At 40.3% G+C, this 21,648-nt stretch overlaps 1 protein-coding gene across 2 annotated transcripts in view; it reads right to left on the bottom strand.

Annotated features, from left to right (window-relative positions):
- Window positions 1-509: 509 nt before the first annotated feature.
- Window positions 510-21,648, bottom strand: part of rcan3 (regulator of calcineurin 3) — a 75,802-nt gene continuing 54,663 nt past the window's right edge. For both annotated transcript variants that reach the window (XM_038278163.1, XM_038278164.1), the window contains 3 exons: window positions 8,311-8,484; window positions 7,552-7,723; window positions 510-3,120 (listed from right to left, as the gene is read on the bottom strand). In XM_038278163.1, coding sequence (XP_038134091.1) covers window positions 2,966-3,120; window positions 7,552-7,723; window positions 8,311-8,484 — 501 coding nt within the window. In that variant the 3' untranslated portion in view covers window positions 510-2,965. The remainder of the gene's footprint in view (window positions 3,121-7,551; window positions 7,724-8,310; window positions 8,485-21,648) is intronic.

The raw sequence follows: 21,648 nt of genomic DNA, 5'->3' as shown, positions 1-21,648 counted from the left end.
TTTAATCAACAATTGCACATGGGGTCCTTTAATTGTGATACCGAAACGTTTAAATCACAGGTATCAAACTCCTGTCCTCAAAGGCAGGTGTCCTCGAGGGCAGGTGTCCTGCAACGTTTAGCTGCACCTCTGCTTTTAACACACCTCAATCAAATAATTAGATCATTAGCAGGACTCTGGGGAACCTGCCTTCATACTGAGGTGATAATTCAGCCATTTGATTAAGGTTTATAGGATCACAGACATATCAGTTGCAGGCTACCGGCATAAAACCCCCTGGATTAGACTTTTAGCTGCTACATCATGTCTGCAACCTTTCCGAACAATGAAACCAGTGCCCGTAAATCTGCCTAAGTATGCAACAAAAATTTTATTAGTATTTTGTTGGAAAAAAGCCAACCTTCAACCTTTAAAACTTAAAAAAAATAAAAAATAAATCAGAACCGAAACAATAAACGTGTGGCTCTGCAGCAGGGAACCACTCTGAAGAAAACAACAGAAGGCATGGCTTTTAAAAAGGAGTCTTTATGTATTTTTCTATGTGAAACATATGACTTTCTTACTACACAAATAGAAGCAGATAACCGTCAGAGACAGAGAGACCATGTCTGAGAAATAGGTACAGAACATGTAAAATACACATACTGGTATTATACAACTGTAAATTATTGCTTGTTTTTGCTACGTTGTTTTCTGGATTTCTACAATATTCAGACACGATATTCAGTTCTCAACAGAAACGTTACAACAGTGACAGTATTAACGGTATTATTGAGCTATTTAAGTTCCCCAGAAGTAAATGAAACATTCAAACCGATTCAATGTCGAACAACAAACACCAAGACAGTTGGTTTTGATCGAGCATTTTCAGAATACATGTGGTTTTTTTATTGTCTTTTTTTTTTTTTGCATTTCTCCCCCCCCCATTACAACAAAGCCAAGGAAAGCTATAACAAACTGCACACTGAGACTGGCCTCAGCAAGAAAAGAAATTAAACACTTGGCATATGTACATAAATATACATCTTCTTCTCAGTTGTGACCAAAGTGCACCAGTTTAAATCTTCATGATCACAGTAAAAAAAAAAAAAAAGGAAAGAAATATGTTTTCTCACGCTATGCTGCTTTTTTCTCCTTTATATCATTAAACTGCATCGGTTTTACCGCAGTTTAATGTCCAATCTGTCAAGAGAACTGCTTCTCAGAAAAAGAAAAACATTAAACAAACATAAAAACAAACAGATATATATTTTTTTCCTCTTGCCGTTCCGTCCAACCTTCCTTTAAATCTCGTACAAATATGCGTCCCAGCAGCACGCTCCTATAGATCCAAAAGGCCTAAAGGGTTCACTGGAGTGACTCACTGCAATATAATGTGCTGGTGAAAAAGGCTGACCAGGTGCTGAGTTTGAGATAAAAGCTTTGCCTCAAATAAAGAAAAAAAACTCCCAGTCTAGTACTGGCATACACACAGACCTGTTTTTTTTTTTATAATGTTATTCAGCCAAAGAAACGTTAGATATAAAGCTGCCAAACGACGTTGGATTCAGAAACCTGTTATAAGCATTTATTCCATTTTCCTCATCTGGTTAAACAAGCAGGTGAAAAATGCAACTAATTAATATAAAATGAGAAAAGAAACAGTAATAATCCGTGCAGTTGCGACGACGATGTGAGGCGAATAAATGCTTTGGTTGGTCATCTCATTTCCTCCCTCTTCTTTCACTCGTTCGGCTGCAAAAAGAATCAAAGAAACTTTTTTTTGGACATATTTACACAGCGAGAAGCAGCAAAATGTTGGTTAATTCATCCCACAATTCACCAAGAGAGAGAGAGAGAGATATTCTCAGTGCAAAACAAGCAGTTTGTCGGTTCCACAGAAAGCCTGACATACAGAAAATCAAACAATGGGAAAATACAAAAAAAAAAAAGAATCACAAAAACACTTGAAAAGGAGGGATGAATCATTCTCCAACCCATCAAGTTTTAACAAAACTCAAGCTTTTGATTCCACTAAACGCAGGTTCCCTGCCTTTACAGATGTAAAAAAAAAATAATAAAACATACACTTCAACTCAGCTCCTCTTTTCCAGAAGTAACTAGGCATGCAAAAGTGTCCGGGTATCAAATACAGAGTATGAATGTACATCCAGTTAGCAAAAAACATCTTTTAAAAACAACCCCCACCACCTAAAAAAAGAGACGACATAAGCAGAAACAAAGAAAGTTTAACAACCAGCGCGTTTGTTCGTCACATATGGAGCTTTGTTTTGAATGTGACATTAAATAGGTTCCTTTTTCTTCACATGAATTGTTAGTATTTGTGATTCAGTACATATTTTTTGTAACAGAGAATAATACATGCAGAGAAGAGCGGCAATATCACACACTCGGTCCTGATGCAGTACGGCAGATTTGAAAACAGGAGAAGTAGAAAAAAAGAGCAAATGTGAAAGGAAAGCTGTCCATGCGTTGAGAATGGTCCAGAACGATCATTGTACAGATGGCTGCAACTAGAAGGGAGGGGGGGGGGTTCAGTTGACAATGTAACGGACGAGCAAACATCTGAGCAGAACGAGAGCTGAGAGTGATGCGTGACAGGTGCCTGTATTCGGACAGCTATGTTCACCCCCTGTTGCTGAAAACCAAGGCGAGTAGGGGGGGGTTAGGTGGGTGGGAGGCAAGCGTGCCCGCCGCTCCCCACGCTGTCCGCAGAATGTGATGAGTGTTTGTGTGAGTGGTTCTCATCCATTCCCTTCCAGCCGCCTCATTCCATCGCCACGCTCCCCACAAACGCCGTCTTTCGAAGCAATGTTCGTTGGTTTGTTTTTCACTTGTAGTTGAACTGAAATGAGGGGCATCAACGCTCTCTGTGAGTGCAGAGACGAGAGAGAGACAGAGAGAGGGCAGGTGTGTCACAGGTTTCAAAGGGGCGGTCGGGAAGCCGCGGATGGAGGGTCCACCTTTAGTTGAAGACCGCCGGAGGCCCGTCGGGACGTCTGGTCTGGACGATCTGCTGCTTTGGCCGCACCGCCTCGTCCTCCTCCGTCTCACTCTCGCACACGTGAACGACCACGCTGGGGGTGGACTCTGTTCCAGCGTGGAGCTCATACTTTTCACCTAAGCAGGAAATACGAGACATGAGCAAAACGAGGACCCATTTCTGAGCTGAAACACAGACAGCTACAGAGGTGGACAAAAGGATTCACATCCTTCCAACCTTTACAAATCTGAACAATAACAACAACAACAACAACTGATTATTCAGTATAGTTTTTTCTATTAATAGATCATTTATTTACAAAAGCTTCTTTACAGGATTTATTCTTCTATGAACCTAGTCAAGCTAAAGCTTTCCCACTTGAAAAAAAACAGAACGGTTCAATTTGAGCTTAATTTTTGGTCCGAGTTGTTTTTTCTTTCAGCAAATCGCCTCACTTACAGTCTGTATTCTGATTACTAAATTAGTTGATAAATGTTCAAATCAGCAGTTAGTTGGATTAATTGTTTTCACCCCATTTCAATATATGAATAAGAAGAGGAATAAAAATAAAGGGGGGGGGGGTATCTGGATCATTTTAAATAATTCATTAAAACCAATTGCCTTCAGGAGTTTCCTAACTAATACAGAGATACCAGGTATTTTAGGTATTTCGGAGGTATCTTAATTGCAGTGTTAGATTCAAATGTATTTTTTTGAAAGGCTTAGAGTTTTATTTATTTATTTATTTTTGAGAAGAATATAAAAGAAACAGCATCAGGAATAAAGCTAACCTAAAGTGATAGATCAGATTAAGACAGCATTAATCAGAGCAGCAGCCAATGTGTTCTTGGCACAGAATGTGTGGAGGAGCTGCAGATATCCACAGCTCAGGTAGAACAATCTGTCAGTAGGACAAAAATGCTCTCCTTTTTACTTGGCAGATCCCAGCTGCAAATACAACAACACTGCTTGCTGAAGTTAGATTTATAACAGGGGAAATCAGAGCTTGCTGATCAGCAACACCCTTAGTATCCAACATTGCTGCTGAACAAAAAAGTTAAAATAAAAAACACATAAGGTAATAAGATTTGTTTGGACTTGTGGTGGTTTGCATCACGTCAAACTACACAGATTGCTTTAAGGCAGCTTTCTTTGTATTGCTAATACTCGCTAGTAACACAGTTATAAGGAAATCTCTCTTTTTTTCCTCTTGCAGCCGTCTAATCTCAGCTGCGACATAGGCTCAGGGGGGTTCTAAATGCAAACCATTTTAGCTCAAGTGGTAAGTCACCCATCCTGACGACAGGAAGACTGGGTTCATATCCCAGCTGGGGAGAATGAGCTGCCGGTGGGGGTCCTTAGGCAAGACCCTTCACGCTAATGCCTGCTTTGTGGAGTTGCGGTCTAGTGGTTAGGTTCCAGAGTTCAAGCCCCACGGACTGCCACTCCGGGTCCCTGAGCAAAGACCCTCAAAAAGCAATAACAAACTGAGCTTTAAGGGTTGCACCAGGCATGCACCAGTCAAAGTAAAAGATGCTCCAAAAAGAACAATCACTCAGAGCATTAATTCACAATAAAAAAAAGAAAGAAGCCCGTTTCCAAAAATAATCCTTCTGCATTTGGTCCAGATGCCAAGCTCAGTGAATAAAAACATTCACATGGTAGATTGTATCTCGGTTGCCATGTCGATGTGATCAGACAGCTGGCAGGCTGGAGGAAATTGGTCTTGTAGCTGTTTGTTGCGGTGCCAACCAGAGAGATGGGTGGTGAATGGAGTCCTGCTGTTCCTGCAGGGAGCTGACAGAGGGAGTCAGCGCGCTGTGCTGCAGCGCTGACCTAATCTGATCTCAGACGCCAGGATATGAGGCGAGGGACAAAACCATTTCCTGAAGCCTCGTGTTTCTATGGTTACAGCAGAGAGCTGCCCTCTTCGCTGGACACTCTGTCTGCATGTTTGTTTGAGATCATCTTTTTTGATTATTAAAAAAAGCAGTCAACTGGAGATTTAGAATTTTTTTATTCCCCCCCTTAATCGGCAAAGCTGTGTTCACACAAATCGTCATGGGAAGATAATGAGAATTACACACTGTTTTATAATTGCTTTCAATCTTACATGCATCTAGTTATCGGATGAGATTTGCAAGAAGGGCTTATTTCTGCTGTGGTAAAAACTTCCAGACAATGATTTACGCTGATTCCCTGTGTTTGACCGCACGCTACTGTTAGGTGATGGTTTGAGCACATTTAATTCTGCATAATCACAGTTTAGCTGAAAACAGGAACAGGCGAATTTCTGCAGAAACTTTGAAATCCACTGCCTAATTAAACACTGTAAGCATTTTGTGTTACTTTCGCAGCTGCTCAGCAGTGTTTTTGCATACAGATGGCTAATAATGACTGCAGAAGAAAGGCGTGGTGCAGAACTTACATAAGGAAGCTGACTTAGTCATTTTTCTAGTATTTTTCTTCAAAAAGAGATTTTTTTGGTCACATTTTATTGAAAGAATGCTTCGGGTAAATTTTTTCTCTGTATAAAGAGGGACTAAATGTTATCAGTTTCTGAGTTAGAAACATATTAATTTTGAGTTAATTGAGACCAAGAAGACTTGACGTTCTCAAGATTATCAGGAGATTCCACTGAATTATGTTTTTGTTGCGTTCAAAACCTGTCAGATTAAGATCTGACAGGTTTTGAACGCAATCTGGGAAACATCTGGATTTCAGCAACCAAACTTTAGCTAATATATACTAATGATAGTATTCAAATAAAAGGGTCTTAAAATATCCATGGTACTTGAACTGGACATAATTTTTAAGCTTTATTAAAAAACTGTAAAGGGAAACCATTTTTTTTTGCCATTTTAAAGGAAAAAATAGCTTTGTACTTATTTTACAGAGGAAATCTATTACATTATAGATGGATTCGATGTAATCGATCGAAATAAAATATTAATAGATGTAGAATGGAAAATTACATACACTTTTGAATGCTTTTTACAAATAGAAACCCAGTAAAAGTATTGAATCAATTTCTAATCCAGTAAATCAACTAGTTTCAGGGATCACCTATTATGTATAATTACTGAGAAGGCCTCAAAAGTTTGTTTAACATTAGCAAACAGAAACTTGCACAACAAGGAACCCAGCAAAAGGTCAGGGAGAAAGTTAGAGAGAAGTTTTAAGTTTAGTAATGTTATAAAAACATCCAAAGCTTAAAAAAAAACAAAAAACCTTAAAGCTCTATGTCCAACCAATCATCTGAAAAATTATAAGGAGAAAAAAAGAATTGTTGACTAGACAATAATCTGCTTTGATGGAAATATGTCAGGAAGGCAGCCGTTATTGAAAAGCTGGCAGGAAAACTTGAAGTTGCCGTTGGCAACGAGCCCCGTTGGGGACACAGTTAACATTTAGATAAGGTCAAGACTGAACTTTCTGGCTCAGAATAACGGCACGGTGTGCACTCGTATACTGTAGGAACCAGAGTGAGGACCATTTTCCCAATTTCACCATCAAAATGAGGACTAGCTGTTGTAAAGTGAGGACATTTAGCTGATTCTTACAAGGTATTTTGCTAATGATTAGGTTTAGGGCTAAGATTTCGATTTTGGGTTAGGCTGAGGTATGCATTGCTAATAGTTAAGTTTAGGGTTAGTTTTAGAGTAAGTGCATAGAAAGGTTTGAACCTCATTGAGCTTCATCTGGAGCACACCCAGACCCAGTGACACATGGTAGTGGCAGCATCATGCTTTGGGGATGCTCTTCTTCAATAAACTGATCCACGCTCAAATCTGATGAGAATCTAAACTAAAGCTATTCTGCTAAGAAAAAAAAAAAAACACAAAAATTTAATGTTAAAATGCTGGAAGAAAGATGAAATCCAAAAGATCGCAACAACTGGGCTCTGTGTAGCACTAAGTCAGGGGCCTGGATACAAATGCACACCAGACTTTTTGGGATTTTTCTAATTATATTTCCCTTATTTTTTATAATAACATTTTCTGGAACTTCACAATTATTTACCACTTTTCATTTAGTATATCACCGGGAAATTCGAGTAGTTGTGACTAAATCAAAATAAAATTTAAGTTCAGGAATGAAAATTGATCCGCTGTTGATATTTCATACAAAGAAATGCTTTTCTAATGTTTGTTTAGTGAATCAAAGGTTTGAATTTTTTTTTTTTGCGTATTTATTTGAACACCCCCTTTCCAAAAAAAATATAGAATATAGCAACAATGGATAGTTAGATTGACTAGATGGTAATAAAGGTTTCTATAATATTTTTAGTGTATTAGCATAGTCATTTACATTTCCTTATGATTTCTGATTTTGAAGGCATATTTGATCTGCTTATTGAATTCTGGTGAATGTTTTAAGTATTTGTACTATTACTGTCTATTAATAATGTTGTTTTTTCAGTTTGTTTCATCAAACATGTCTCTCTTGAAAATGAGAAAGAGCTCATTTGAACTGAGATAGACCTCTAAGAAAGTGCATCAAATAATTTCTATACCACTGCAGAAATCTGTATCTGAGCAGAAGAATGACTGAAATACAGCACTGACCAGGCCCTAGCTTAGCCACAGCGCAGAGCAGGTCATAGTTGATAACGGGCGTGGCATCTTCGCTCTGACTCCAGCCCACAGGCGGGGAGGCGGGTGGCGAGATCAGAAACTGTTTGACTGGTTGGGGAGGTGCCAGGTACGACTTGTCGATATCCTCCTCGCCGTTCTGGATCTGTTGTACAGAGAAATGGACACATTAACATGAAAACGAGATGCGGCGTGGGAGGAAATGAAAATCCACACCGAGAAAAAAAACATCATATTCCTCCATAATCTGTGAAATAGCAGGATTTTAAATTCAAAACAGAAAAAAAATATTATTTTCAGAAAGCTGTCAGATCGCTTGAGTTTCTTTAAGAGCCGTTTTATGGCAAAAAAAGTCACAGTTTGAGCCCTTCTTATGCGTAATGTCAGACTTGCTCCTATAAAGGGATTTTTGGCGTTTTGATAGCTTCCAATTGCTGTAATTACAATTCCTACATGAAGCCTTTGTCTGAGCTCCGAAATCCATAATCCTCTTACGTCAAAGTACAAGAAGGTGTTGCAGGGTCATAGCAGGTGGAGCTTTTTGGAAAAAAAAGAACTCCAATTTGACTCAGGCTGACATAATTTCCAATGAAGCACAGCTCTGGAGTCAACGCAGCTGAACTGTTCTGCTAATTTTATTTATACTTAGACCAAACCAGAGGCAGAACACAATCTAAAACACAGGCGTCCTCAACGCACGGGTCTCCTGTCCCTTTGTTTCCAGATACTCACTTGAGCAAAGTACAGTTTTAGCTTCTCGCCGTTGAACTCGGACTCGTGCAGCTCGATGCGGGCGCGGGCAGCTGCCTCTGGGGTGCTGAAGTTGATCCGGACTCTCCTGAAGCTTTTGAACAACTGGAAGGTGACCTGGTCATCGTAGATCCTGAACAGCGCCTCAAACCTCTCCTACAGAAAATAAAAACAAAAAAATTTTCAATGGCCAGCTAGATCTCTTGTGCGTTGGCAAAATTAACTTAAAGAAAAATACAGCATAGTTTAAAAATAGTGACAATTCAGATTGTTCGTGTTTAGCATCTGTTTAGATCAGGTCACCTGCAGCTGACCTGGATTATATTCCCTTTTCATTCCAATAATCCATAGTTTATCATTAGAAAATTAAATTTTGAATGTTCTGAATTTTATTGAATATAAAGCTGAAAAAAAATCTCTGAACTTGTTGGCATCACAAAGAAGACTGTGTTTGACTGGAAAATGTCAGATAAGCTTTTCTCATCTGCTGGATAAAATGATCATTAGGTTTGTGCATGACTGTTTTTTTGTTTTTTTACTTGAACAACCTGATAAAATTACAGCTCATCCTCATGCATTTAATCAGCAATCCCTTCAGTAGCAAACTAAAGAAGAACATAGCAATTTTAGGGGCACATATTTAATTCTTTATGCAGATTAAAGTTGCAAAGCTTTCCCATTAAAATGAGGAGCCTGATGACTGCTGCTATATGTGTTGGGGCATTAGTTAAGCTGTTCAACAGACACCGACGTTTCAGGGATCCAGTGATGATAATGTTTGTTTTACTCCTCAATTCAAACTAGACTAACCAACTTCTTATTTTTTAATTTTAAATAAACTCACTTATTTAATATTTAAACTGATTTTTGTGTGGCTTCAGGTTAAAAGGGAGTTTGCAGTTAGAGGAGAGATTAGTATAAATGTTGAACAATTTTATTTTAAACAACTTTATTTTAATTAACCTTGTAATACTTTAAAACGTGGCAGCTGTTTTGACGACACAGAGCATCAGACTATTTGTTTTTTAGTTAAACAAAAATATTTCAATACATGAGGAACGTTTTCTGCTTTGGAAATAAGACTAAAGTAACATTATGTTCATTTATCAGGGACAATGATGACATATGATGATATTACTTTAACTTTGATCTCAACTTGCATCATTTGCATCAATAATCCTGAATTTGCTTCTTCCCAATTTCAAATCTTGTTCTGCAAAAACTTAAACTAACTCAGTAGATCAACAAAAAAAATATCAATCTGTGACACCAGGGGATTAAACTGATACATGAAGGTCTTACACAAAGGTGAACATAAGACCCCAATCATTTTTAACTCTCAGACATAAGGTTACAATGACTAACTCATCTCATTTCTGGATTTTTGTTGCTATCAATGACTTAATTAAGCCATTTTTACTGTAAAATCTAGAGTCTTTAAAATATGACACGTATTAAGCTCCATTCTTTGATATTCCTTATTCAATAAATACATTAAATGATGTTATTAATCTAGGAGAAAAACTAATTTCACCTTTTTTGTCATTAAATTGGAACGTTCTGAATTCTCTCTGCTCATCTCCGTCATCCTCCTCAGGCACAGGCCTTTAGTTTATGCTGTACTTCTAATTTGTCTCCTCGGGCACCAAACTGCCCTCCTCTGCAGTGAACTCAATCAAGCAGCTCAGCAGGAGGGCAAAAAGGAAGACAGCCACCAGGAGGGCTTATTTCTGAGTAATCAGTGGTGCTATTCCCTGCTTCCCTCTTGGTCAACTTTTAGCCAAGCTGGTAGCTTTGAATTATCGGAATGGTCGTTCGGAAATGGTTGATGGTCAGGTAGCTGTGATAGAAGACATGCTTGCTTACATCTACAGCCGTCACAAAAACATGTCGACAATTTGCACATCATGTTTGGATTGAAGACTGGATTCTCTGAAGACATCTGTACAGATGTCTTTGGTTTTTCGTGTATATATTACAGATAATCAAATAAATTTGAATATGAAACAAAGATAACCAAAGTTAAAATAAAAAGGGGTTGTTAATGATGATTTTCTTTACTGGGGGAAAAAAGCTACCAAAGCCAACCAAGCCCAAATTGGAGATGTAATTACCTTTGCTTTGTTAAATAATAAATTAACAGGGAATAGCTTTGTTGAATATTACCATCTACACCCACTGCTCATTACTGCAAAATCAATGCACCTGAACCCGTTTGATGACCTGATACAGGCTAAAAGGTCATGCATGTCATGCTCTGAATAACTTAATGTCACGAACTAAGATCCAGGGAATGGTTCTGTTGCAAAGTGGCTGAAAAGTCCATAAAAACAAAGGATGAACCGTGATTCGAAAATGAAGAAAACATGGCACTGTGGGTAATCTTCCCAGGAGTAACAGCCTGATGGAAACGGCTCAAAAAGCTCATCAACAACCATCCAGCAGGTCACAAGGAAGCTTGATTTAAACCTAAGTAATGCTGCAGGACATTAAAACAGACAATTATTGTTCAAAAACTCCCCGTTATGCTAAATTAATATTCTGCAAAGAAGAATGTGCCAAAGGTGGAACAACCAACCCGCAGGTTCAGATGTAAATAAATCCTTTCCACATTGGACCATGTTGAATTGCACAGCCTTTTTTTCCCACTTTAAAAATAAATCATCTTTTGATTTATTACACATTTTAAAAAATCTGTAAGATGGGTGATATTTTCGATTCTTGATAGAATTAGTAGATTACCATAAACTGGCCGGTCTGCTGATCTCAAAGCAATGTCAACTAATTTCCAGCGGGCTGAGGTCGGGGCTTTGGGACGATCATTGTGCAAACTAACCAGGGAGTTTTGGTTCATTGTCCTGTTTGAAGAGAGCTTAAGATATGAAGGGAATCTGAAAACTTTAAAGATGGTTCTGCATGATGCTCCCATCACCATGCTTTGCAGTATTCTTGGTTTTTAAAATCTTGTTTTGAATCCTACACAAAGTGTTATTACCATATTTCACTCATTTGACGACTAAACTTCTCTCTGTAAAAATAGCAAAACACTTTTCATAATAGGATTTAGAGTCAGATGAGTAAAGAAAACAAATCCTCAGGTTCCGCATGACCTGAGAGCCACATGTTTGCAATCTGTTGCATTACAGTCAATTGGTGTCCAGTGCTCTTCAATCAGCTCCTAATTCTGTTACTGCCTTGCAGCTCTTCTTTAAACAGATGTTCTGTTTTTGCCAAATGTTCAGAGGATTTAAAATTGTCCCTCTTTCAGCTTGTGAAGGCACCTCTCACCAGGATGCAAAAGGAAAACAAGCAACACCTCAGGATCTGCCTGGAGACAACAGGCATCTTTAAACGTCTCCCTTTCAGATCAGTGTTGGACTTTTACCCATTTCCCTCTGTAATATATATATTTTTTTTAATCACCTTAGTCTGTATACATGATTCAAATTCTTCACCAAAAGCAACATTGATGTTAGATTTGCAATAACAAGCTGCAGGGAAAAGGAAACATCTGACAAATCTGAGAAGACTTAAGAACAGTATATTTAGGCTTTCATATATAGACACACGACTCGTTGCATTTGCATGTTGTAAAGTCGTTCCACCATGGAAAAGGGCAGCTCAACGACCACTTTTGGTATGAGAGCGACTCTATTCTAAGTTAACAGCTTTCTCTCCATATGGACATCACATCATCAACGTCTCTGACGCACTGAGCGGTAGATGATTCAGCAAACTGAACCAGAACTATAGTACACTCTGTGTTGTTCATCATGGTCAAATAATTAGGACATTTGAAACATGCATAAGTCTGTCTACTTTAGCTCCTTTTCCTTCCTTTCTTGGTTCTCTCTGCTTTTCTTCTCCCCGTGAGAAGATCTTTTTCTCCCATTTCAATGCCTTTATACAGCTGGCCTAACTGTAGAGCTGGACTGACCTTCTAATCCCCATCGTTCCATTTTTAGGTTACACTCTGGCTGCCCATGAGTCCTGGAGGAAAAGGGGTCAAATCAGGAAAAAATGTGAAAAATGTCCTCGAAATGGTAATGCGAATATCAAAAATAATAGAAAAAAAACTAATCTAAATTACAAAAAAGTCCACAGCGTGGTCCTTTCAAATCCACCCACCCATCCATCGTTTGAATATGCTTTGAAAAAATAAAAAATGGTTTCATAACAACTATAATAGAAGCAGAGATCTGGATATTTGAATTAAAGTCCTTTAGCAGGGTGGTTAGAATCCAAACAATAACACATTTTTAAAATCATGGAGCAATGAATTTATTTGAAAATGCTTTATTAGAATTTATTAATAGGTTATAGCTAAGGGTTAATCTTTTTTTCAACCAATTAGTTGTAGATAGCTGTAGGCAGGAGGGATCTCCTGTAGCTATCTGTCTTGCAGCACTTCTGGGGAAGCATTTGAGAGAAAACACTGTTATTTACGGTAACAGCTTCATGAGGAGGATATTAATGGTTCTTTATAATGTTCTTCATCTTATGAATAATTATTTTTTGTAAAATTATCTCCAAAGGTTTTAGATGAGTTCACAGAACAGAACCAGCCTTTTTTTAAATCAACTTGTTGATCTTCTTTAAGTCAATAGCTCTGATGTTGTTACGCCAGCAAACAATGTAGGGAGAGATCCCACTCTCCACAACAGACTTATAGAAGATATGCAGCATCTGGCTGCAAACACTGAACCTCTTAAGGAGGCTAAGTTTCTTCAGTCTGCTCTGTCCCTTCTTGTAGACGGCTTCACAGTTGCGTCTCCAGTTGAGTCTGTTATCCATGTGAACATGGATATCAGAAGGAAGTGGTGACCTAATGGTTAGGGCATTGCACTTGGAATCCAGAGGTTCTGAGTTTGACACCCACTCCCACAGGCCGCCACTATGGGTCCCGCACAACGGCAGCCCACTGCTCCCCAACGGGTTGGGTTAAATGCAGAGAAATGATTTTGTTGCTCTGTACTTGTGAAAGTGTAATGACAATAAAACGCTGGTAAGGGAAAAAAAGGAAAAAAAATACATGTTCTTCTAACAAATCCACTTTCTCCTTCAAGAATACTTGACTTGATCCAGTTTCTTCTGAAGTCTACAATCATCTCCTTGTTATATTCACATTTACAGTTAATCTACATCAGGGGTGGGCAACTCTATACCTTGAGGGCCAGTTTCCTGCAACATTTAAGCTACATTCACACTGCAGGCCTTGATGCTCAATTCTGATTTTTTTGTGAAATCCGATTTTTTTTTAGTTGCCGTTCATATTTCCAAATATATGCGACTTGTATGTGATCTCCTGTGTGACCTGCAGTCATACAATGCAAGTGTCCCGCATGCGCAGTAGAGAACGCAATGACGTCACAGGCCAGCGTGCTCTGTGTTTATGGAGGTAAACATGGATGGTAGTACCGGCGAGGATCTAGTGGTCTTTTCCAACCATAAAAACACAATCTTTTCAATATGTTTAAACATAAATACTGCTCTCCGCATCATCATCCGCCATGGTTGTTGTTTTTCTTGCCGCTTCTGCGTAGAAAGACTCAGAATAGTGACCTTTGTATGGTATTAATGGCGTTCAGGTCGGATGAATGCGACCTGGCCGTTCAGACACAGGTCGCATTTGAAAAGATCAGATTTGTTTCGGGTTCAGGACCACATAGCCAAGTGGCCTGGTTCGGATTGGAAAAAAATCGGATCTGTGTTGTTCAGACTGCCATGAAAAGATCAAAGCAAGGTCGCATATGGGCAAATAAATCGGATTTGGGTCACTTCAGGCTGCAGTGTTAACGTAGCCTTAGACTAATCCTGGTTCCAACACACCTGAATCAAATGGTTGAATTACCTCCCCAGTATGCAATCAATTTCTCCAGAGTCCTTTTAATTATCTATTAATTTGATTCAGGTGTGTTAAGTCAAGAACATACACTATATTGCCAAAAGTATTTGCTCACCTGCCTTGACTCACATATGAGCTTAAGTGACATCCCGTTCCTAATCCATAGGGTTCAATATGACGTCGGTCCACCCTTTGCAGCTAGAACAGCTTCAACTCTTCTGGGAAGGCTGTCCACAAGGTTTAGGAGTGTGTTTATGGGAATTTTTGACCATTCTTCCAGAAGCGCATTTGTGAGGTCGCACACTGATGTTGGACGAGAAGGCCTGGCTCTCAGTCTCCGCTCTAATTCATCCCAAAGGTGTTCTATCGGGTTGAGGTCAGGACTCTGTGCAGGCCAGTCAAGTTCATCCACACCAGACTCTGTCATCCATGTCTTTATGGACCTTGCTTTGTGCACTGGTGCACAGTCATGTTGGAAGAGGAAGGGGCCAGCTCCAAACTGTTCCCACAAAGTTGGGAGCATGGAATTGTCCAAAATGTCTTGGTATGCTGAAGCATTCAGAGTTCCTTTCACTGGAACTAAGGGGCCAAGCCCAGCTCCTGAAAAACAACCCCACACCATAATCCCCCCTCCACCAAACTTTACACTTGGCACAATGCAGTCAGACAAGTACCGTTCTCCTGGCAACCGCCAAACCCAGACCCGTCCATCAGATTGCCAGATGGAGAAGCGCGATTCGTCACTCCAGAGAACGCGTCTCCACTGCTCTAGAGTCCAGTGGCGGCGTGCTTTACACCACCGCATCCGACGCTTTGCATTGCACTTGGTGATGTATGGCTTGGATGCAGCTGCTCGACCATGGAAACCCATTCCATGAAGCTCTCTGCGCACTGTTCTTGAGCTAATCTGAAGGCCACATGAAGTTTGGAGGTCTGTAGTGATTGACTCTGCAGAAAGTTGGCAACCTCTTCGCACTATGCGCGTCAGCATCCGCTGACCCCGCTCCGTCAGTTTACGTGGCCTACCACTTCGTGGCTGAGTTGCTGTCGTTCCCAAACACTTCCATTTTCTTATAATACAGCTGACAGTTGACTGTGGAATATTTAGGAGCGAGGAAATTTCACGACTGGATTTGTTGCACAGGTGGCATCCTATCACAGTTCCACGCTGGAATTCACTGAGCTCCTGAGAGCGACCCATTCTTTCACAAATGTTTGTAAAAACAGTCTGCATGCCTAGGTGCTTGAATTTATACACCTGTGGCCATGGAAGTGATTGGAACACCTGATTCCAATAATTTGGATGGGTGAGCAAATACTTTTGGCAATATAGTGTATCTAAAAGTTCCAGGATATAGGCCCTCCAGGACTGGAGTTGCCCATCCCTGATCTACATCACATTTATTGAAAGGGAGGCAACCAAAGATAAAGCCTCTGCTCAAAGATTAAAATCCCTCATATACTGAGCCTTTTTCATAATAAAAAAAGCCTGGTGAAGTTAAGGTAAAACTTTCAATATTAGTCTACAGGCATGGTGGCGGTAGCATAGTAATGTGGGTCCTTTTCACTCTCAGTGGCTGATGCATTGCAAAAAATATGCGAGGCTCAACCAAATAAAAAATGAGGTACCGTATTTTCACGACTATAAGGTGCACTTAAACGTCTTTTTTTCCCCTCAAAATGTGCGGTGCGCCCTATGGTGCGGTGCGCCCTATGTGTGTTGTAACTGCGACTTTTGAGACCACCTCATTGAGGAGATGATGAAAGAGTGGCTGAATGTAAGGAGACCAGGTGTTTTTTTTTCCACTCATCACCATTGCTGTTAATATGTAACTCCATGCGTGCATCTCACAGCTGATGTGAAAAACATGGGGAAACAAATTAACGCTGTGCTCGCTGTTCAACCGCTCGACATCGGTGTATACCGGACCCAGAAGGTGCAGCAGAAGCAGCGAGTTTACATGCAAAGTCAATGGTTGACGCGCGTTAAGGTGCAGCAAAAGGTCCCGCAGCGCGTTTTGAGCAGCAGGCGCAGCGCTTCGGGAGCGTTTAAGCATCTGACGCACCGCCAACGCGCTGCTGCTGCTCGAGATGGAAAAATTTAAGTTTTGCTGCTGGACGCGCCGCATCAACCAATCAGAGAAGCTGATCTGGGAGCTGACAGCGAGACAGACACAGCGCTCTGATGACATATTAAGGCAAATGAAAAGGGCTGGATGCATGAGGAGATGATGAAAGCGTGGCTGAGGCAGGTGTATGTGAGGAGACCAGGTGGTTTTTTCCACGCATCACCATCGCTGCGTGCCCATCTCACAGCCGATGTGAAAAAAAAGGTGAATCAAATGAACGCTGTGCTCGCCGTTATCCTGGGGGTCTGACAAAGGAACTTCCACCGCTCGACATCGGTGTGAAGCGGCCGTTCAAAGTAAGGCTGCGAGCGGCGTGGGAGCGATGGATGACAGACGGAGACCACAGTTTCACGATAAGTGGAAGGCAGCGCCGAGCAAGTTACGCCAACGTTTGTGGATGGATTGTAGATGCTTGGACTAACGTGTCTGCTGGCACTGTTGTTCAAGCTTTCGCAAAAGCCGGCATTATTTCTGAGGAGCCGCGCTGCACGGAAAGTGACTCTGACAGCGAAGGAGGGGAAATTGGCATGTCTGATTTAGCGCAGCTGTTTAATTCAGAAACAGAGGATGATGACTTTGATGGTTTGATTAATACTTTGTAATAAATACATGAATAAAGCACAATCATACTCAGTTTTGCTCCCGCTCTATTTTTCTACATAAAAACTTAATTCAATAGCAGCCTCTGGGCCGGGTCTCCTCCTCTTCACCGCGGTGGCTGGCAGGTGTTTTTTCATCTAAATAATCTAAATCTTGCAGCTATATTTGTTGTGATCAGTGGGTATAAAGTAGTCTTAATATGTTTTTAAGTGAGAAAGTCCACCTGAAAACTTCATAATTGCAGTCAGTTCATCCAGATTATCTATTTCTGTCGGAGGCGCTCAGACCCCCACATACCAGCGGTGCACCGACAGTAGAAATCCCTTCATCAGCAGCCTCTAGGCCGGGCAGCCTCCAGGTTCACCGCGGCTGCTGGCAGGTGTTTTTCATCTAAATAATTTAAACTGCAGGCACCAGGATACCGGTAATAAAAGCGAACATATTCCGTCGGCAGGTTTCAGGATTTTAAGTTAATTTAGGAGTGATCACAGCGCTGTGTCATCTGCGATTGTCTGTCTCATGGCCAGCTCCCAGGTTTGATTAATACTTTGTAATAAATACATGAATAAAGCACAGTCATACTCAGTTTTGCCCCCGCTGTATTTTTAAATACGCAGTAGAGCTATTTAAAGGTAGTAGAGGACATGTACCTGTATATAAAAAACGCGCCCTATAGTCCGGTGCGCCTTATGTGTGTGTTGAATACAGAAATGGGACACATAACTGAGACTGCGCCTTTTAGTACGGTGCGCCTTATGGTCGTGAAAATACGGTATATATTTAAAATGCTTTGTATGCTTGTGGTGAATGCCTGTGGTGAATGCATGATAACCTTTTCACCAGGACGGGAGAGTCCTTTAAAAAACTGTCAGCTGTTTTGTCCACTCCACGCAAACTGCAGCCAATGACAGCTTCAGACCATCTTATGGTCTTAGTTGACAGAAAGAAGCAGAAAAAGTCATGAAGGGAAGGTATTGCTGAGGCTGGGGATAATGTCCCATAGAGATCAGCTTTAAAGAGAAACATGCAAACGTAGCAAAATTTAAGTTTACATATCAGGGCAATGAGCCATTCTTTGTCGGCACGTTAACCCGCCTGTGACACAATCATGATTTTCTTGAGAATGACAACACAGCACTTGTTTGGCCTTTCAACAAAGACCACTTAAGCCCTTATTTAAGCTGTGAATTTTCCATGAGCCACAGCCAGCATCTATGACTCACACGTCGGACACCAAGAGTAAAACTGATAAGGTTTACAGTCACACCCCCCCAGACGCTCACTGTGGCTACTTTCTTAAGCTAAATTGATGTTTTGGCATGAGCAGAGATGTGGGAAAGCTCTGAGATCATGTTCCATAAAAGCTCACCGTGTTGCACCCATGTTTGATAAACCCACAGCTGATTGGTACCTAACAAGCGAGCATGCTGATCACTAATTTATGGGCTCTTTATGAGCGAACATCCTGAGGGAATGAGAGGAGGGAGCTGAAGGGTAACGGGGAACAGGAGAAGGGTGTTAAGTTACGCTTGGCTGCAAACGGGCCCGCTCATCTGCCATTGCAATATCCCCCTTTTGCACCTGTGCTGTTGATGAGAGAACAAAAAAACAACAACACAAAAACAGAAAGCAGGTATGGGCTAAACAATACTTGAAAAATAACATTTCCTACATTTTCTGTTTTATTAACTTGATGTCTGTATTTTCAGGCACTGAGGGAGGTTCAAGCCTCTCCTAACAATCATGCAGTGATGGGCATTAGCGCCGCTACATGTAGCGAAGCTATTAGTTTAACTACATTTTCCAGTAGCTTGACCGTAGCGTCGCTGCTTTATTTATCAAGTAACTTTCCTGTAGCGACGTTATTGTTTTGATCAAGTAGCGACGTAGCGTCCACAAACGCTACAAAATCCAGGGCAAAACTTAGAAATGAAACCAGGTTTTCTATTTTGAAACAACAATCAGCCACAAGCTACTGTAAATAGCAGTTTCAGCTGACGCTCTTATAAGTGGCGTAGTAGCAGAGGCACACTCAGTAGAGTCAAACAAGCGCACCCTTTCCGAGGCTGTCGTTCTATTGGCTGGAAAGGTTGCTAGGCAACGATCCAACTGCAGTCTGAGAGAGCAAAACAAATCCGCAAGCAGAGCCTACGGGTTTGCGAGCGTAACAGAGCGCGGTTTGTGCGCGAAGAAAAGGAGGCAAGCGAGAGGAGAAAATATCTGTGCAAGAAGGATTAAATCTGAGAGAAGAAACAAAGAGAGAAGAGAAAATATTTGAGAGAGAGCGCATGTTTTGAGTGTGAGCAATATAAGTTTTGAGAGCAAGAAGATGAAATTCTTTTCTCAAATTGAAATGATGTGCTCTTGCATTATGGCAGGATAATTCTCCCATATCTATGTGCCACTAAGATACTCTAATTAGAGAGCAGTAGTGAACCTTCGATATTGTATTTTCATGGCCTAGTTTACCTGACAGGATGTTTACATAAATCTGTTTTTAGGCTTTGCACAGACAATATGTTTTTATTTATATAGGAACAGCTCTACCGTAAACAGCAGATTGTTTACTAGTTTGTCTACTAGTAATTACTTTAGTTTTTATTTTAATATGCTGATCATAAAGCAATGTTTACACTGTGATATGTCATTGGCTGATCTTTAATAAATATTTTAACTAGTGTGTCAGACTCATTTTGAATTGACATTAGGTTGGTACAACGTTAAGTAGCTTCGGAGGTAGTTAAGCTACTTTTAACACATTAGTGTAACTTAGCTTGCTATAATTCTTTAGGTGGTAGCTGTTGTGTAGTGAAGCTTAATTTATTGTTGAGTAGCTGATAGCTTAGCTCACTACACTGGACAAGTAGCTTGCCCAACACTGCAATCATGTTATTTCAAGTGAAATGTATATCAGCTATCAAATATTCCAAAGCATTCCTGTTAAGTTAAAAAGAAAAAATATAATAATATATATATTATAATTATTAAAAAATATGATAATATATAATATTATAATTATTCAATATAATCTAATAAAAAAAATTTGGCACAGGTTAATATTTTAAGGACTACTGCAGTTTTATATCAAAGTATAGTAAATAATGCAAAATGATTGACACCTATTGAACTTTATCTCTTGACGTTAAAAGAAAACGGTGCATAGTTTGTAACATTTTTTGCAGACATACCTGAAAAGTGTGGTTTTCACTGATTCTCTGCTTCCTTAAAGGAATAGTACACCCAAAACATGATTAGCCTTCATTTTCTACTCACCCCCATGCTGAACAACACTCTGAGGTACTTTTTTGATATCTCAAATGCATCTGGAGATCTGGGAGGCTTCTTGCTGTCTGCTGACATTCAAATAATGGAGGTCCATAGCGCCCGAGGCAGAAAGGTCCATAAAAGTCCACAAAAAACGTGTCAATATTCCTCCATACTGCTCGTCCAATGTAATCCATGTGTCCTGAGTGGGTAGAGTCCATAATTTACTGGAAACGAAGTCATTTAGAATGTTAGAATGCGCCATTTCATCTGGTTTGGTCTGCCGCGGTTTCCGTAGGCTCGTGAGCTCGCCGGCGCGCGCTTTTAGGAAATCCTATACACTACTGTTTAGGTTCTAAAAACATTCTATATGACTTCGTTTCGAGTAAATTATGGACGCTACCCACTCAGGACACTTGGAATACATTGGACGAGCAGTATGGAGGAATATTGACACGTTTTTTGTGGACTTTTATAGACCTTTCTGCCTCGGGCACCATAGACCTCCATTATTTGAATGCCAGCAGACAGCAAGAAGCCTCCCAGATCTCCAGATGCATTTGAGATAACAGAAAAGTACTCCAGAGTGTTGTTCAGCGTGGGGGTAAATAGAAAATGAAGGCTAATCATGTTTTGGGTGTACTATTCCTTTAAGTCAATATTTTGCCCTTTCTCCAGTTGCACACCTTTTGCTCAGTTTTCATTTAAAACTAGCTCAAGCTCAGTCATGTTTTATTGTGGGGAGTGATAAAAGACCAGTCTTAAGTGCTCCCACAGATTCCAAGTCGAATTCATGTCTAGACTTTAACTGGGCCACATATAACACATGTTTTGATCTAAATTACTCCATTCTAGTCCTAGGTATATGTTTTAGGTTTCAAGCGTTTTGCAGATTCTTACGGGTTTTCTTCCATTCACTTTCACAGGAGCAGACCCCCTGACCATACTAGAAAAAAACATCCCCACAGCATCATACTGCCACCACCATGCTAGTTTGCACCCAACACAGTCACAGTGTTTTGCATATAGGCCCTTCAATTTTCTTTTTTTTTTTTTTTTTTGCCATTCTTCCATGAAGGCCAGTTTCAGGAAGTGCATGACTAATAGTGGTTCTTTTAACAGAATCTACCACCTGAGCTCTCTCCCTTCTGCAGCTCCTCCAGTGTTACACAGGCTTTCAGAAACAGTAGCTTCTCTGCAAAAATCCTCTTGCTTCCCAGCTGGCCAGTTTATGTGGACGGCCATGTTTCGCTGGGTCTGCAGTTATTCCAATCCTCTCTACACGTTCAGATAATAGACTGGAGGTCTGGAAAGCTTTTCTCAGAGTTTGGACTATTGTTTTACAATCTACCAACTTCCTATGTAACTTGCCTGTTGTTACTTTCTGCACTCTTTTCAAAGAAATATTTCATGCAGCCTTGTAGGTAACTTAGAACAAAAATCTACCCGCTGTACTTGATTATGAATCATTAGTTCTAACCT

The sequence above is a fragment of the Cyprinodon tularosa genome, unplaced genomic scaffold (genome assembly GCF_016077235.1).
Source record: "Cyprinodon tularosa strain WSP-4 unplaced genomic scaffold, ASM1607723v1 ctg139, whole genome shotgun sequence".
NCBI classification, from domain to species: domain Eukaryota; kingdom Metazoa; phylum Chordata; class Actinopteri; order Cyprinodontiformes; family Cyprinodontidae; genus Cyprinodon; species Cyprinodon tularosa.
The sequence above is the reverse complement of the archived record's forward strand: the minus strand, read 5'-3'. Positions and strand labels throughout refer to the sequence as shown.